The sequence below is a fragment of the Rana temporaria genome, chromosome 3 (genome assembly GCF_905171775.1).
Source record: "Rana temporaria chromosome 3, aRanTem1.1, whole genome shotgun sequence".
NCBI lineage: Eukaryota > Metazoa > Chordata > Amphibia > Anura > Ranidae > Rana > Rana temporaria.
The window spans coordinates 214,532,547-214,551,077 of NC_053491.1; the positions used below are offsets into that span (position 1 = coordinate 214,532,547).

Below are 18,531 nucleotides of genomic sequence, written 5' to 3' on the forward strand. Positions count from 1 at the left end.
TTCATTTTGTTTAAATAAATCGCCTATCAGAGTGCGGCAGTCCAGGAACATTTCTTTTTTCCACGAATCAGCACAGAGTCTGCACCTGTCAGTACTACAGGGCGGGAGCACAGCATAGGTCGCAGGGCTTGGAGCGGTACTCTTTCCCAAGCATGCATATGTACTTGGCACTTGGTTTGGGCCCCTTTTGCAGCAATTACTACCTCAGTGTGACATGGCATGGAAGCTATCAGCCTGTGGAACTGTTGAGGTGTTATGGAAGACCAGGATGCTTCAATAGCGCCCTTTAACTCTTCTGCATTGTTCGGTCTCATGTCTCTCATCTTTCTCTTGGCAATGCTCCATAGATTCTCTATGGGGTGCAGGTCAGGCGAGTTTGCTGACCAATCAAGCACAGTAATCCCACGGTCATTGAACCAGATTTTGCTGCTTTTGGCAGTGTGGGCAGGTGCCAAGTCCTGCTGGAAAATAAAGTCAGCATCCCCATAGAGTTCTTCTGCGGAAGGAAGCATGAAGTGCTCCAAAATCTCCTGGTAGACTGCTGCGTCACACTTTAAAATAGTTGAAAGGTGCGACTCTGTTGTTCTGGCATGCCCCCTGGGGTGCAAATCCTGGCCACTCTAATTGCTGTGCCCTCTGGACACAGTCGGTCACAGATGGTGGTAAAGGACCAATCACAGTGGTCTTATGCCATGTGATCAGCTGTGTCCAATCACAGCTGATCACAGTGTAAACAGATTTGCCAGGTATCAGCAGTGCTTTCCTCACAAGCTGACACAGTGTGAGCTGAGCCATTAATCAGCAATCCTGACCGGGGACATGTACACAGATAATCAGAGCATGGATCACCAGTGCCCTAATTATCAGTGCAGCCCTATCAGTGGCAATCATTGCCCAGTAATGCTGCCCATCAGTGCCTGTCAGTGCTGCCCATTAGTGTCCATCAGTGCCCATTGGTGCTGCCACCACTGCTCATCAGTGCTGCCCATCAGTACTGCCCATCAGTGCTGCCCATCAGTGCTGCCTATCAGTGCTGCCTATCAATGCCACCGATCGGTGCCTGTCTGTGCCCACAGTGTCGCCTAGCAGGGCCCATTAGTGCCTCCTATCAGTGCCCATCAGTGCCACATATTAGTGCCTATCAGTGCCACATATCAGTGCATCCTAATTAGTGCCTCCTCATCAGTGCCCCTCAGTGTTGCCTCATCAGTGCCACCTATCAGTGCCCATCAGTGCAGCCTCATTAGCACGCATCAGCGAAGGAGAAAAATTGCTTATTTGATACATTTTGTAACAAAAACTTTTTTCCCCCGAAATTTTTTTATTTGTTTAGCAAAAAAATAAAAAAACGCAGTGGTGATTAAATACCACCAGAAGAAAGTTCTATCTGTCTAAAAAAAAAAAAATGTCATAGGAGTACAATGTTGCATGACCATGTAATTAACTATACTCTGGATCTGTGATTGATCAAAAAATATAAAGCAACAATCCCACCTATGTGCCACAGAAATATATATATAATGTACAGCTGTGGCCAAAAGCTTTGAGAATGACACAAATATAATTTTTCACAAAGTCTGCTGCCTCAGTTTTTATGATGGTAATTTGCATATACTCCAGAATGTTATGAAAAGTAATAAGATAAAGCAGATAAATCAGATAAATTGCAAATGTCATAAACTTTCCATGGAAATGAACCTAAAGTGCTACTAAACTCAGGACTCTACATTCACTATATCTGGTCTGCCACAGTACACAGAACATGGAAATGCATTCATTTTGGTAAATATTAACTGAAAAATACCTTTTCCCAGTATATAGCAGTCTTGTGATCAGTTTCTGGTGAAGCTTGTAGAAGGAGCTTGTAGAAGGAGTTTTCATATTGCACTGAGCTGTCCTATGAGGCTGCAGGGCTCCTGACCCTCTGTCTGGACATGTCTGCACAGTGCTCATTGGCACAGTGCTGCTCTCAGGAAAAAAAATCTCCCAGGAAAAAATTACTCTAGCAATTCACATCAAACTGGGCATGTGCAGCCTGACTACAAAGGATCTGTCTTATCCAAACTTGTCCAAGGAGACAATGCAGAGAGTGGAGGATCTGTGCATACAATATCAAGCAGTCTTTTTACGCAATGCAGAGGATTAACCCCTTAGTTTCCACAGTGAGTATAACAAGCATACTGCATATAAAGACAAATTTTACTGTTGTGGGTTTAGTAACAATGCCATGAATAAACATTTCCACTGCATTTGTGAAGAAGGCTTCAGGGTGCCCAAGAAACTCCAGCAAGCACTAGGACTGTATCCTACAGTTGATTTTGTTGTTGGTTTGGGGCACCACTCGTGCAAAGCTTGCTCAGGAATAGCAGCAGGCAGGTGTGAGTGCATCTGTGCACACAGTGAGGCGAAGACTTTTGGTGGATGGCCCAGTGTCAAGAAGGGCAGCAAAGAAGCCACTTCTCTACACAAAAAAACATCAGGGATAGACTGATATTCTGCAAAAAGTACAGGGACTGGACTGCTGAGGAATGGGATAAAGTTATTTTCTCTGATGAATCCCCTTTCCGATTGTTTGGGGCATCTGGAAAAATACTTGTCTGGAGAAGAAAGGTTGAGCACTACCATCAGTCCTGTGTCATGCCAACAGCAAAGCATCCTGAGACCATTCATGTGTGGGGTTGCATTTCAGCCAAGGGAGTGGGCTCACTCACAATTTTGTGAGTGAGCCCACAGCCATGAATAAAGAATGGTAAAAAAAAAAACATCCTCCGAGAGAAACTTCTCCCAAACATCCAAAAACTGTTTGGTGACAAACAATGCCTTTTCCAGCATGATGGAGCTCCTTGCCATAAGGCAAATGTGATAACCAAGTGGCTTGGTGAAAAAAACATCAACATTTTGGGTTCATGGCCAGGAAACTCCCCAGACCTTAATCCCATTGAAAAGTTATGGTCAAGCCTCAAGAAACAGATGAACAAACCCCCCCCCCACACACACACGCACAAATTCTGACAAACTCCAAGCATTGTTTATGCAAGAATGGGCTGCCATCAGTCAGGATGTGGTCCAGAAGTTGATTCACAGCATGCCAGGGCAAATTGCAGAGGTCTTAAAAAAGAAGGGTCAACACTGCAAATATTGACTAAAACTTAACATTTTTACATAAACTTAATGTAATTGTCAATAAAAGCTTTTGACACTTATGAAATGCTTGAAATTATACTGCAGTATACCATAGTAACATCTGAAAAAATACATTTTGCAATAAAGCGCATCTTCATCAACAACCAATCCCAATGGACAAAAAGCCCGGAAAATCTGTGTCTCACCCAACCAATTGTATCTGTCGAAATGTCACTTCCGGTTTCATCATCACGACTTTGTCCAGGGATTGGCTATATGGCACAGCAACCTCCATCCTTTAGAAGTCTATTCTGTAATAGCATTCTATAAAATAGGGGTTGTTGTGCTGTACAGTCAACCCCCAGGCGAAGTTGTGATGACAAAACACGTCGGGACATGGCTGTACCGCAAATGGAAGTGACATATCATGGACAAACCGGAAGTGATGTTCCAGCAGATACGATCAGTTGGGTGAGACACAGATTTATCAGGCTTTGTGTCCATTGGGATTGTTTGTTGATGGAGATGTGTTTTATTGCAAAATGTATTTTTAAATTGGAAAATGGAATGTTTGATGATTTTAAATTAAGTGTGTGTTAATTTTACTACACTATCGGAATTTTCCCCTTTCTTCTCATATATAGTATGAGCTCTCAATCTGGGTTTACTACATATGAGTTGGAGACAGTCATTGATGGAATAATTACCCTTGTGGTTATGCAGCATATTTGCCAAACATTAGAAAGTGAGGCAAATTCACCTGGTGAGTGTAAACCTAATGGGGAAGTGGTGGCACACTTTCACGTGGTGTGGTGTGAAGAACATCAAAAGCCTTGTACACAGGATCGGACACCAAACAAACTTTCCCTTGGATTTTTGTCCAAAGGGAGTTGTCCTGTCACACCCATAGCATACACATGATCTGACTTTTTCGGCAACAAACACGAACGTAGTGACGTTTCAACGTACTGACGAGAGTTTAAAAGAGGAAGTTCAATTCTCTGGCGTCACCCTTTGGGCTCCTTCTGCTAATCGAGAGTTAGTAGAGGTCTCGTCTGTGTGCATTCGCGATTTCTAGTTTCGTGCAATTTTGTTAGTTTCTGAACGTCCGTTCATCAAGCAGACATGTTGCGCAATGGGGTTATGCTAACTTGACCCACAAAAAATATAGAAATATGTTTGATTCATATAACCAGAAATACACTAATCCAAAGTAAAGACATTTGTTTTTACTCCGTCAGTATCACCAGCAAAGCAGCTTTTAGTATTATTACATTATAAAGAAGAAGAGAATGTGCGCTGCTTTTCTTGATTTCAGAACTTGCCACGTCACGAATGTGCTCTTTTAAATACGAACGCTAGTTTTACCAGACGGAATGCTTCCAGCTGGTCTTTGCTTCTGAGCATGCGCGTTTGTACTTTGTACAAAAGTCTGATTGCTTGCTGTACACACGGTCGGACTAGGCACCATCAAACTCTTGTTGACCTAAAGTTTGTCCGCTTGCAGACCGAACTTTTTGTCCGATGAAACCCAAAAAAGGTTGTCCGATGGAGCGTACACACGGTCGGACTATTTTGAAAACTTGCTCATTTTAAAGTTTGTTGGCAAAAAGTCCGACTATGTGTATGGACCTTAACACTACTCACTATTTGCTTTTGAATTACATCTCTGGCTAATTTTGAAACATGGACTATATATAGACTGTTTTGTGTGTGTTCACCACATTTACACAATTTATATGTGTTTTGATGCTCATGCTTGATTTTGTTTTTTTCACTTTATGGTTTTATAAATATAGCACAGCTCTTTAACCATTAGAGTTCTGTGAAGTGAATCTTATCATTACGAACTCGTAATTGTCATTCAAAATGTGACAGCACTGAGAGATGAAAATTTACCTGGTATTCTCTATCTATCAATGAGAAATGAGACCACGATAAAAGTTTTTCCTAAAGAAAGATAAAGAACCCCTATCCCTTGCTTCATATTGTCTGATTTCTTTAATAAATCAATGGTAAATACCTGTCCAAAATAATAGCTGATTGGTTGACTAAATTTCTTCTTAAACTGGTCCTGAACAAGTGGGTTTTGTGGTTGAGAGTTTGGCAGTGACTGTGAGGAAGGTCATTGCAGTACTGAGAACTATAGACTGATGAATCTTTCTAGAAATTCAGAAGCCAACATGGTATTTGACATGGAGAAAGCTGTTGATAGAATTAGATGGAAGTGGCTGCTATTGGTTTTATCCTGTTTCATTCTCTTCAGTGATCCCCTTATAGCATGGGACACATCAAGGATGGCCCGGATTCACATACAGCAGCGCATATTTATGCGGGCGTATCGTATCTAATATGTGCTACGCCGACGCAGCGCACAGAGGCAAGCACTGGATTCAAAAAGCACTTGCCTTCAAATCTACGCTGGGCTTCTTAGTCGTAACTCATCGTAAGTGGAAGTGGGCGTGAGCCATGCAAATGAGGCGTGACCCCATGTAAATGATGGATTGAGCGTCATAAAGATACGAATAACGTACGGCGCATGCGCCTTCCCGTGGACGCATCCCAGTGCGCATGCTCAGAATCACGTCGAAACAACTGCCTAAGATACATCGAATCACTGCCTACGACGTGAACGTAACCTACGCCTAGTCATATTCACAAACTACGTAAACAACGTAAAATACGACGGCTGTGTTCCCTGGTCCATACCTTTGCATTAGTTGTGCCTCCAATATGGGGAATAACTTTACGCCGGACGTAAGTCTTACGCAAACACGGGCACAACTACGTTCGTGAATCGCCGTATTTCACTCATTTGCATATTTGAATCAAAAATCAATGGGAGCGCCAGCGTAAATATGTGCCCACGATACGCCAGCGTAGGAAAGTTACGTTGATCGGATGCAGCCTATTTTCAGGCGTATCTTGGTTTCTGGTTCGGCGCATAGATACGACGGCGCACATTTGTACTTACGACAGCGTATCTCGAGATACGTTGGCGTAAGTGCTTTGTGAATCCGGGCCGATGTCTCTTGAATATTGAACCTTAGCTAACTTTTCATAGTGTATCAGTTTTGATGGGGTTATAATAGGATCTGAGCAGATTAATACTGCTATGTAATAAATTCATGGAAAGCTCTATAGTTGTGCAGTAGTTCAGAAAACAGAAAGTAGAATAATAGAATGAAACTCTGTGGCTGTTTGTACAGAAAAAAATGTTTACTAAAACTGTGGCAGAAAGTAAAACTCTTGCCTCTGAGAGCCCATTCACACAGGGGCAACACGACTTCTAGCACAACTTTGGGAGGTAACTTGGACACGATTTGAGTATGAATCATCAGGCAACTTACAAGGCAACTTCAAGTTGCCTCCAGGACAGTACAAGGCAACTTCAAGTCGCCTCCAGGACAGGAGGCTTTCCAGTGGCCAATCAAACAACAATCAGCTCTGTGGGAGGGAGGGGTTTGCATGAGAAATGTATGTTATCTTCCTGTATTGTTGCTTCAGTTAAGAAAGTGATTCGACTTCTGAGGCGACTTCAATTGAAAGCAATGGGTACAAGTTGCCTACAAGTTGCCTAGAAGTCGGATTGAAGTCGAAGCGACTTCAGTAGTGTACATTAAGACGGCTCCCGTTCACTTCCATTCATTTTGTCGACCGCGCGACTTGGGGCAACTTGGGGCGACTTGATGTCGGATCTCAGGTTACCCCAGTGTGAACTGGCTCTAATCGTGTGTCTCAGTTAATAACAAAAAGGGAAGAACCATTTGATGATGGTAATGGTAAGGTGATTAAGGAGGCTTTTTTAGAAGCTATTTATTTGCCATCTTATCATGCCCAAACTGTCTGAAATACTATCTGCAATATATTCACTTCAGCTTTTTGCTAGAACAGTTACAAGATGAGTTGCAATCGTGTCAGATTACATCATTTCACAACTAAAACAAGGCTTAACTGAATGCTATTTTTTGCTTCAGCTTGACACATCTATCGATGTGGCAGATTCCTCATAATTAGCTATATTTGTTTTAATGGTTTTCAGTAACTTTGCAGTGAAAGAAGAACTTGAATACATCAATTATTCAAAAAGTCCATACTAAAGGCCAAGACATCTCTTCAAAAGTAAAATATTGTTTAATGAATGGGTATTTAATTTGTTAAAATTCTCAATTACATAAGCTTGTGGATTTTACAACTCATACAGCAATTGTTTTCACAGTTGGTAACAAAAATACATTTTGTTCTCTGCCAATAGAATGCAGGACCTCTGTGAAAATAATCTAGAGCAAGTGACTGTTCAAAGAGAAGGCAAATTTACTAAATACCTTTGCTCTCTATATACAAAGGTGCATGGGGGAGCTCATGTCCATAATGGGAATGGTATTGACACAGATCCAAGTGATCCACAATGGCTCAAAATGTATATGGTCCAGAAATATTTTGACTGCATATAGTTGAATAAAGCACCTGGACTAGATGGCATACACCCACAGATCCTTAAAGTGATCTTAAAGTCTTAGTTTTTTTCATTTCAAAATAACAAGCATGTTATACTTACCTGCTCTGGGTAATGGTTTTGCACAGAGCAGCTCAGATCCTCCTCTTCTTGGGCCCCTTGGCCAACGCTCCTGGCCCCTCCCTCCTGCCTAGTGCCCCCACAGCAAGCAGCTTGCTATGGGGAAACCTGAGCCGAACCGCTGCTCTGCGTGACTATTCAGACATAAAGCCGTGACTTGACACCATCCCCTCTCTCTCCTCATTGGCTTGCTGACTTTGATTGACAGCAGCAGGAGCCAATGGCGCATGCTGCTGGGTCTCAGCCAATCAGGAGGGAGAGTCCCGGCCTTGTGGCTCTCATGCAACATTGCTGGATCAAGAGGGAGCTCAGGTAAAGTATTAGGGGGGCTGAGGGGGGCTGCTCCACACAGAAGGTTTTTTATCTGCATTAACCCCCCTGGTGGTAACCCCGAGCGTGACTCGGGTTGGATTTTTTCTGCTGCGATCGGTATCCCCGAGTCACGCTCGGGGTAGATATGCAGAGCCTGCAGCGTGCGCTGGCTTACCTTGTCCTGGATCCAGCGATGTCACCGCACTGTGTGAGCGAGCGGGACCTCGCTCGATTCACACAGCGTCCTCCTGTGCCGCCGATCTCCGTTCCCTGCGACGTTACGACGCACTGAGATTGACGCCAAATTCAAAAACGTAAACAAACACCTTACATACAGTATACTGTAATCTTATAGATTACAGTACTGTATGTAAAAAAAACACACACCCCTTGTCCCTAGTGGTCTGCCCAGTGCCCTGCATGTTCTTTTATATAATAAAAACCTTTTTTTTCTGCCTGCAAACTGTAGATTGTCCATAGCAACCAAAAGTGTCCCTTTATGTCAAAAATGGTTTTAGATCAGCTAAAAAACAGCGATAATAAATTATAATCACTTGCAGAATTGTGCGATAGCGATTTGTGGGGAAATTCGTCATAAAAAAAATAATAATAATGACAGCGACAATTCTGCAACTGAGAAAATTTCAGTGATTTTGAGTTGATTACATTATTGAATAATTTTTATTAGAATTATATTATTATTTGTTATAATTATTTATATATTATTATTATATTATAATTTAGCATTTTGTTTTTAAAAAAATGTCATACCCGGGATGCCTATTAGATTCTTGTTTGGTCAGATTTAAGTGAGTTATTCCTAAAAATTACAGGCCTACAGTATAAAACGCCAAATTTCCTTGCAAATAATTGTACCGCTTTTGGTACGTAATTCCAGACAGAATCATAGGTGAGTTTTTTTTTCTTCTAATATTTTTTGTTTTACTTAGTATTTTTACATGGAGTATGGAAGCTGCAGGATAAGAGGACAAGTAATTTTCACGCAAGGTCCACTTTACTACTAAACTGCTGAACATGATAAAATTATGCAGATTTTAAATATTGCCATGTCTTTAACCTCACTGGTGGTATGATTATGTCAGATTTTTGATGCTGGAGGCGGTACAATGTTTTGCATGAAATTTAGCGTTTTATATTGTAGGCCTATAATTCTTAGAAATAACTCACTTAAATCTGTCCAAACAAGAGTCTAGTAGGGAATGATAAAGTTTGAAACACTAAATCATAAATTATAATATAATAAATAACAATATAATAAATAATTATAACAAATAATAATATAATAATAATAAAAATTATTCAATAATGTAATCAAATCAAAAACATTGAAATTTGCTCAGTTGCAGAATTGTCGCTTTCGTTACTTTCAGTGTTTGATGACGAATTTCCCCACAATTCACTATCGCTCAATTCTGCAAGTGTTTCGAATTTATTTTCGCTGTTTTCTAGCTGGTGACACTTTAATATAAAACTGCATGCAGGGCACTGGACAAACCACTACGGACAAAAGGGACGTGAAACAATTTGATATAGTAATGTAATCTGTAAGATTTCAGTGTACTGTATGTGTTCAGTGTTTTTCGCTTTTTGAATTTGGCGTGGTGCTCCGTCCCTGTGCGTTGCAACGCTCGCAGGGAACGGAGCTTGGTATTGTTAATCGAACGGAGACACGGCTCGCACACACTGCAGGGAGACATTGCAGGATCCTGGGGACAAGGTAAATAAGCTGTACATGGATCCTACGATGCAATCCCGAGTGTGGCTCAGGGTTACCGCTTTTGGTACTAAAAATTCATCCCGAGCTACACTCGGTAATACCGCTATGGAGGTTAAAGCGGAGTTCCACTCAAAAGTGGAACTTCCGCTCATCTGATTCCTCCCCCCCTCCTGTGCCACAATTGGCATCTTTTGGGGGGAGGGGGTACAGGACACTCTCGGGAGTCCGGGCCATGGCCTGTGACATCACTGCGGTGCTGACATCGCTGGACTCCAGGACAGGTAAGTGTCCGATTATTAAAAGCCAGCAGCTGCAGTATGTGAAGCTGCTGACTTTTATTTATTTATTTTCAGGCAGAACACCGATTTAAGTTTTCCACAAAGTGTAATATTAGATTGACACTGGCATGCCATCACAAAACATTGTCCAGCTAATGGGCATTTCGTATAGGGCACATCTTTGGGAATAATTTTCTCTTTGTTACTTTATCTAACTTACTTTTCATAGGCTTTTAAATTGTGCTAGAGTCTCTAACCCCATGAGCACAGCGATCCCACTTATCTATCAAAGGCCAGTGACATGTCAGGGTTTTTTGCATATCTCCAATTAATTCTTAATTAACTTTTGGGTTTTATCAAACCTCTCAAGTCGAGAATGATCCCGGCTCATTCTTCCAGCATAGTCCCAGAACCATAGCTTAATTAATCATAAAACTTGATACCTTTCAAACATGTTTTCAATAAAAGTCAATGAAAATTTTAACATAGCAAGAAAGTATTAAAACCATCATAATTATGCACATCATTTATAAACATTTGGACATTTCACAAATATCCTAAATTACAACTTCACCCAAAATGTATATTTCAGTTTAAAATGGTTGCTGTTAAGATGATTCATAAGCTGTCTTCTTATATGCTTCAGGGACTACAGTTAAAATCTATCCCTAACAGTATTTTTAAGTACTACTAGTAGTCCAATGGAGACATAGGCAACAGTATAAAAAACAACAAGGGTTCTAATCTTTCCCCATCGTGCTTAAAAAATTGTATTGCTGCGCGCTATATTTGTAGGAGAAGACAGCAACCATTCAGAAGTTAAAGCCTTTTCCCACTATAATTATAACTAAAACAGGTATACAAAGTAGGGATGTGCTAAAGACCCAGAAAAAGCAGCTTGCACAAACACGTAATACACAGTGTAAAACTAAAATAAAAGATACAGCTCAATTTCTATTCAATAAAAAAACTATATGTGATCATATTAAAAATTTAATTAGTGTCTAGAAGTGTTTCACTCTGTGCATTTAACACATATAGAGAAATGCATTATAATAGCATACAGTAAATCACAAAACACAAATCAAAGTCCCATGAAGTGCCAGTGAAACAAATGTATGTGTTCTTTATTGTTAGCACAATCCTCTTAGGGAATGCACACCACCAGTGTCATGAAAGAGCGCTTACCGGAGGCAAATGACAACGTTTGAGTGGTCATATGCAGCTTATTAACACAAGAATGATCTCCTCCAAGTTCAATCACAGACTCCTCTACCTTTCATATGTAGCCACCTCTTTCGAGGATCGATATACTGTATATGAAAGAGGAACCAAAATACTCCAATAGTGTATACCAGTTAATACTAATTTATTAAAATGAAAGATTAAAAATACTCACATCTGTCAATGTACCATAGCTGTAATCCATACAAATATTCAAAATTCCAATCTGTGATAAGTAGAGATGAACATCAGGTGTTCGCTTGCTTGCAAACGAACCAAACATATGGGCGTTTGCGGGAAATCTGTGTGCCGCGGAATGCTCCATAATTCACTGCGGGACCGCAGTGCATTGATGTCTGATGATTGGCCAAAGCATGCACCTGACCTGCATGCATTGGCCTATCACAGCCACTCTGCTGCGAGAGCCATAATTAGCCAAAGGCAGGATGACGTAACTGAGTGACCACCCAGTGATGTAAACAAGTGATAATGTGCCATCAGAGGGGGCAGGGTCATCTGGTTACGTCAGCAGATGGCCCCGCCCTTGCCTTTATAACAGCTGTCACTGCAAAAAGACAGCAGTCGGCGGGACGTCTCCCATCGAGGCAGAGCTTTTTTTCCTCTATTTTTCTGGTCTGTCTGCACCGTGATTGAAGAAGGATGGACATTTTTTTTTTAATAAAGGAATTGTCAAAAACTGTCTTTTGAGATTTTTACTTTTGGCACTTTTTTGGTGAATGGGTACAATGCACTCGATACCTACTCACATAGGGTGGGGGGCCCCCTTGTTAAAGGGGGCTTCCAGATTCCGATAAGCCTCCCACCAAAAGACCCCCACAACCACAAGGGCTTTGGAGGGTACCCCAAAGCATCCTCCCCATGTTGAGGCATGTGGCTTGATATGGTTCAGGAGGGGGGCGCTTGCTCACCCCCCATCCTGTCCTCCAGGCTGAATGCTCGGATAAGGGTCTGGTATGGATTTTGGGGGGACCCCCATGCCATTAACATTTTTTCCTTTAGAAATTAAATTTTTCTGCGGGACTGTACAACACATCATCCAGATGCGCTACTTTACAGGCAGACTAAGGGGACACCCAAGGCACAATATTTAAAGGAATATTTTATTTTTATTGTTTCACTTCAAGCCTTCTTAAAATCACTGCTCCTGAAAAACTGTAATTTTTAAAACTTTTTTTTGCATTGATACATGTCCACTGGGGCAGTACCCGGGTCCCCAAACACTTTTTATGGCAATAACTTGCATATACGTTTTTAAAATAAGCACTTTTGATTTTTCATGTTTGTGTCCCATAGACTTTAACGGTGTTCGCATGTTCACACACATTCTTTGCCTGTTCGCATGTTCTGGTGGGAACCAAACCGGAGGGGTGTTTGGCTCATCCCTAATGGTAAGTGCAATATTTGATGATATCAGCCCATCTGGCTCTGCCCCACGTGTGTTTCATCAAATGGTGATGATCTCAGGGATTCAGGACTGTGCCATTCACCATGCATTACATATATATTGAGTGAAAAGGTAGATGGAGCTGCCTCTCATTCCCAGGAATTGCCTTTGGTAAGTGCTCTTTGATGACACTGTGGTAGTGTGTATTCACTGGGAGGAACGCAGAGGTTTCACAGGCACTTCATGAGCCCTTGATTTGTGTTTTGTGATTGTTGCTTCACTGTACATCATTATCATGTAAACATTTTTTTATTTAGACAGTGCATTACATAACTAAAACAGGTTTAGCTAGAGGTACACATTAAAAGGATTCATAAAGCAGTATCAAAAAACTATTTGAGATTAACAGTACCTTTAAGGAGTCCAAAAACTTCATGTCTCCCAAAATCTTTTTAGAAGCAGGCCAGTAGTCATCTGCATATTTTCCATTTGGATCTCCCTTTTTATCGGGTTTAATCCCCTTGGAAAAGACAACATGTGAATGGTTAATCAATAATACCATCAGCAATGAGTGGTCCCACAATGAGGCCAAATATTCAACAAACTGCATAGTTTTCCTATGCAGTTTGTTGAACATTGTGAAATTATAAAAAAAAAGAAAAAATCTTCTCATCATAAACAGCCTAGGTAATCATAATGTTGAAGTAGACAGATCTTTCCAAATAGCACTCACTATCATGAAGTAAACATGTGCATTTTTTTCTGTCCGAATGCATTTTTGTCAGAACTTCAGGGATTTTCGCGTTCGTTTTATTAAACGATAACGAACGTGCAGAATCCGAAATCCGAAAGATCCAACATAAAAAAAGCTTTATTTTCGTTTTGTTGCAACGACAGTTCAATATACCATATTTATCTGCCTATAGCGCGCACCGGCATATAGCGCGAACCCCTAATGTAGAAGGAAAATTCCTGGAAAAAAAAATTGAATTACTTACAGTTTTGGTGTCTTGTCCGGCGTCCATCGGCGGCCTTCTCCGGTCCGGCGTCCGTCTGCGGCCCTGGTGGTGTCCTCCCCGCTCCTCCCGTGCTGTTGTTAAGCCTATCCCCAATTTCCGCGCTGTGTTTGAACGCCGCCGCCGACATATACCGAGCGCAGTACACTCGGGCACGCTTGGCCACGCTTGGCTCCTCTCGCATAAAGGCTAGGAGGCGGCACAGGGCATGCCGAGCCTGGCAGAGTGTACCCGAGTGTACTGCGCTCGGTATATGTCGGCGGCCGGTTCAAACACAGCGCGGGAAGTGGGTATCGGCGTATATCGCGCACCCACGATTTCCCCCTGATTTTATAGGGAAAAAAGTGCGCGGTATACGTCGATAAATACGTTAGATAGAATATTCGACATGACAGTGACAGTAGTGATCTGTGTCTATCGAACCTGCGGTCGAATGTGCCTAACCTAACTCTATTAGTCCAATATTATTCAACATAGAGAGAAAAGATTTGACATTATAGAGACATGAAGATTCGATGAAGCAGCTAAAAACATATGATCACCACAAACGGACATTTATGTTCAAATTCTCCGCCCATAGGCTATAGAACAATTCTAATGTTGGTTGACTAGTAAAAATAGTTAATAAATATAATTATTACTAGTCATACAACATTAGAATTCAACTATAGCTTGTGGGTGGGACATTAGACCGGAAATGTACGATTGCTGTGTCGTACAGTTTAGCTGCTTCGTCAAGTCCTCTTAGAACATTTGACCGACACCATAAGCCTTCAATGACAGATTCGACCTTAATTAATTCAGATTTTCGGAAAAATGCATTTTTTAACAAAACTAAATAAATAAAAACGAATTTCAGGAGTAACGAAATAAATACATTTTTTGGACAAAAACAAAATTACGAAAAAAAAAATATTTCAGTGTGCACATATCTATCAGAAAGCACTTTATTCACAGAAAATAAGCGGGTAAGACAGGCTATGCTACCTTGACCCCCATTTAAAATGAACATATTTTTGAATACTTTTTGTGTTCATTGTGCACCGATCATCAATTGTTTCAACTTATTTACTGGTGTTTTATATAAAGAAGATGTAATTGTTTAGTTCGTTTTTTTTTTATTGTAATTCTCTCTTTTAGGGACTCACAATTTTAAACATTACTTCTTTAAATAATGTAGATAGGGAAGTGAATATATAGTCACATAGCATTGTCCCTAAAATACAGCTAATCTAATCATTTCTTTTATAGTATGCTTTTTTATATTCTATAAGATATATGTGTGGGCATTTTCTGGTATTTGTTCTGGGAATGCCAAAGTGTAATTGTCATACTGGTCCAGACCTATTACCTTAAAGGGACTCTGTGAGGGAAGAAGTATGCGGCTGCCATTTCTGGCCTCATTTTGAAAATACTATTTGCCTGGCTGTGTCTTTTGAGTAAAAGACCTTGAATATGCATGCTATGCGTGTCAGAAAAGTGTCACTTTCTCTATACTTGTAACCTGTCAGTTGTTTGGGCAACATTAAAGCCAAAGCATTAACATGGAAATCAGGGAACTAGCATTCTTAAAAGGAGAGTTCAACATTTTCAGCCTGTGTAGCCTTGTATGATATATTCCCTGCAAGGGAAACCAAAACATCTTATATTCAGGTAATCAACTATATGTTATAGATTATGTTGTGGTTGTTTGGGGCTTTATGGGGAGGGGGTAGTTCAGTAATGTTTTGTATTTACATATAAGGATAACACATTTATGGCTCCATGCACACTGGAAGCTAAAAAAGCTATAAAAAAACACCGGTAGCTTTGCAGGGAGCCTTTCAAAGTTTTTTAGAGTTTTTGCAATAGCGTTTATTAGCGATTTTCAGTATAGCGTTTTTTAGCTATTTTTTTCAATGGATAAAAAAAGCTAAAAAACGCTGGCGAGCTGTGTTTTTGAGCATTTTTGAGCGTTTATTAGCGTTTATCAGCGTTTTGTGTTTTTTAGCGTTTCTTTCCCGCCGAAATACGGCACTTTAAAAGCAAATTTCTGGCGTTCAGAAAAAAACACATAAACGCCACTGCTCATCAACACTAAAAAACGTCCATGTGTGCATGGACACATAGGCTAACATAGAGTGCAGTTTATGGGCTTTTTAAAAATAAAGCCAAAACGCCAATAAGCTACAGTTTATCAGCTTCAGTGTGCATGGAGCCTATTTGCTAAATTTTCATTTTCCTGCTAATATATGTCACAACTTAAAGTGGCCTGGTAATGGACTGGGGGGGAACCCATGCCTTTTTTTTATGAATTTTATCTGTATTGCTGGGACCGACAATTCATTACAGCCGCGAGTAGTTTTAAATTACTTTTTTTCCTTTCGAAATTTCATTTTTCTACAGGGACTGTTCTAAACACGGGAAAAATGCACCACTTTACAGGCATACTATAGATAACCCAAGGTACAAAATTTAAAGTAATATTTCACTTTTATTGTTTCACTTTAAGCATTATTAACCACTTAAGACCCGGACCAATATGCAGGTTAAGGACCTTGCCCCTTTTTGTGATTCGGCACTGCGTCGCTTTAACTGACAATTGCGCGGTCGTGCTACGTGGCTCCCAAACAAAATTGGCATCCTTTTTTTACCCACAAATAGAGCTTTCTTTTGGTGGTATTTGATCACCTCTGTGGTTTTTATTTTTTTTACTACTAATGGCGGATACATCGGACAATGTTGACACATTTATGGGACCATTGTCATTTTCACAGCAAAAATTGCTATAAAAATGCATTGATTACTGTGAAAATGACAATTGCAGTTTAGGCGTTAACCACTAGGGGGCGCTGTGGGGGTTAAGTGTGACCTCATATGTGTTTCTAACTGTAAAGGAGGCAGGGCTGGACGTGTGACGTCATTGATCATCTTTCCCTATATCAGGGAACAGACGATCAATGACACTGCCACTGTAAAAGAACGGGGAAGGTGTGTTTACACACACCTCTCCCCGTTCTTCAGCTCCTGTGATTGATCATGGGACACCGGCGGCAATCGGGTCCGCGGGTTCCGCGGCTGCGGTCACGGAGCTTCGGACCACGCGACCCGCGGCTGGGCTCTTTATGGCGACGTACATGTACGTGCCTGTGCCCAGCCGTGCCATTCTGTCGACGTATATCAGCGTTAGGCAGTGCTTAAGTGGTTAAAATCACTGCTCCCGAAAAAACTGCAGGTTTTTAAAACTTTTTTTGCATTGATACATGTCCCCTGGGGCAGGACCCAGGTCCCCAAACACTTTTATGACAAAACCATACATATAAGCCTTTAAAATTAGCAATTTTGATTTTTCATGTCAGTGTCCTATAGATTTTAACGGGGTTGCGCGGCTTTCGAATTTTCCCCAAACTCAGCATATTGTTCAGTGTTCACCAGAACACCTGAATAACCAAAGTTCAGCCCGAACTTATGTTCGGGCCGAACCGTTCGCCCATCACTAGTAGCAACTGCACTTCGGCTGCACGGTATTGTGTACTGTTTACACCACCAGAAGTCTATTAGAAATAGTACACCAAGGAAAGCACTGTAGATTTAGGCTACACTGGATACAGAATATGTATCCCCCTTTACTACCACCAGGATGGATAATACAAATGTAAACACACCCATCGGGGGGGGGGGGGGGGCTATGCAAAAAAGTTGATTTTGCTACACATGTTACATATTGCCGCACATGCTGGAGTGAGAACAATAATTTTAGGGCCATTATTTATGGTTAACTCTAAAATGATGACCTGTCACAGCTTTTAGAGTGCTGCCTATGAAGTTTGTCGCAATTGCATGGGTGCACACAAATTTAAGGCTTGACATGTTGGGCATCTATGTACTTGACCAAACTGCATATTTAATATTTTACAAAAAAGTTGGCTAATGTATTACATTTGTGTGCCTTTAAATCATCTAGTGTTTTTTTTTTTGTTTTTGTTTTTTTGTGCACAATAAACTAGCTTTTCTAAACAAAAAAAGGCAAAAATGGTTCTGGCAAGGAAAAGGCCATGTTAACATTAATATAATAATAATAATAATAATAATAATAATAATAATAATAATAATAATAATAATAATAATAATAATAATAAATGCACCCACATTTAGAGGAAAAACATGAAATTGTTATTATTGTTATTACTTTGTTTTGCATTTGAGCCTGCAAAGTACTTCAACAGCGACTGATGGATCTCAGGTGCAATGCACAGGCTCATACAGACTCTTCCTCCAGCTCCATGTCTGTAACGAGCTATTGATTTTTGGTTATTGAACCGGAGGAAGTGTCAAAGAGCTAAGAGGTAATCCTGACACTTGTTTTCCATTGATAACTACAAGTCCTTCGACCATGGTGACAGTTTATTTATTCACACATTTCTGTGAATGAATGATGCAGCTTTGGAGGCAAAGATACATACAGTTGTGCTAAATTCAAAAAGTGACAAGAGCTGCCAGAGAAAAGAACCCTGTGATCTTATAAGGGGGAGGTGGTAGCCTGTCGCCATGCTACATGTTACACCCTAAATATGGGTGTTACATGTAACATGCTATAAAAGGTGGACTTCGCCTTAATTGTCCCTCTGTTATCTTAAATGGCAATGTATGTAAAATGTACAGTATGAATACCTTTAAAATGCAAATTGCAGACAGAGTAAGTCGGACTCCAGAGGGTGGGTTTTGCATAGTTTTCAACAGGGTGATGTCACTGGCCTTCAGTGTGTCCAGTGCCAAAATTGCAGCATTAAGTGCTGGTATTGCAATGCTTAGTTTCTGCTCGCATTCATCCTGCAAAGACAATAAAAAAATGAGGTTTGTAGACATGTGCTCATTTTTCG

General features: G+C 40.7%; 1 protein-coding gene across 1 annotated transcript in view; it reads right to left on the reverse strand.

The window, feature by feature from the left end:
* LOC120930418 (dynein heavy chain 3, axonemal-like) overlaps positions 1-18,531 on the reverse strand; it is a 530,045-nt gene that overhangs the window by 427,334 nt on the left and 84,180 nt on the right. Inside the window, exons 8-9 of the mRNA XM_040341605.1 lie at positions 18,323-18,481; positions 13,069-13,176 (exon numbers count right to left, since the gene is read on the reverse strand). Of these exons, the coding sequence (XP_040197539.1) occupies positions 13,069-13,176; positions 18,323-18,481 (267 nt within the window). The remainder of the gene's footprint in view (positions 1-13,068; positions 13,177-18,322; positions 18,482-18,531) is intronic.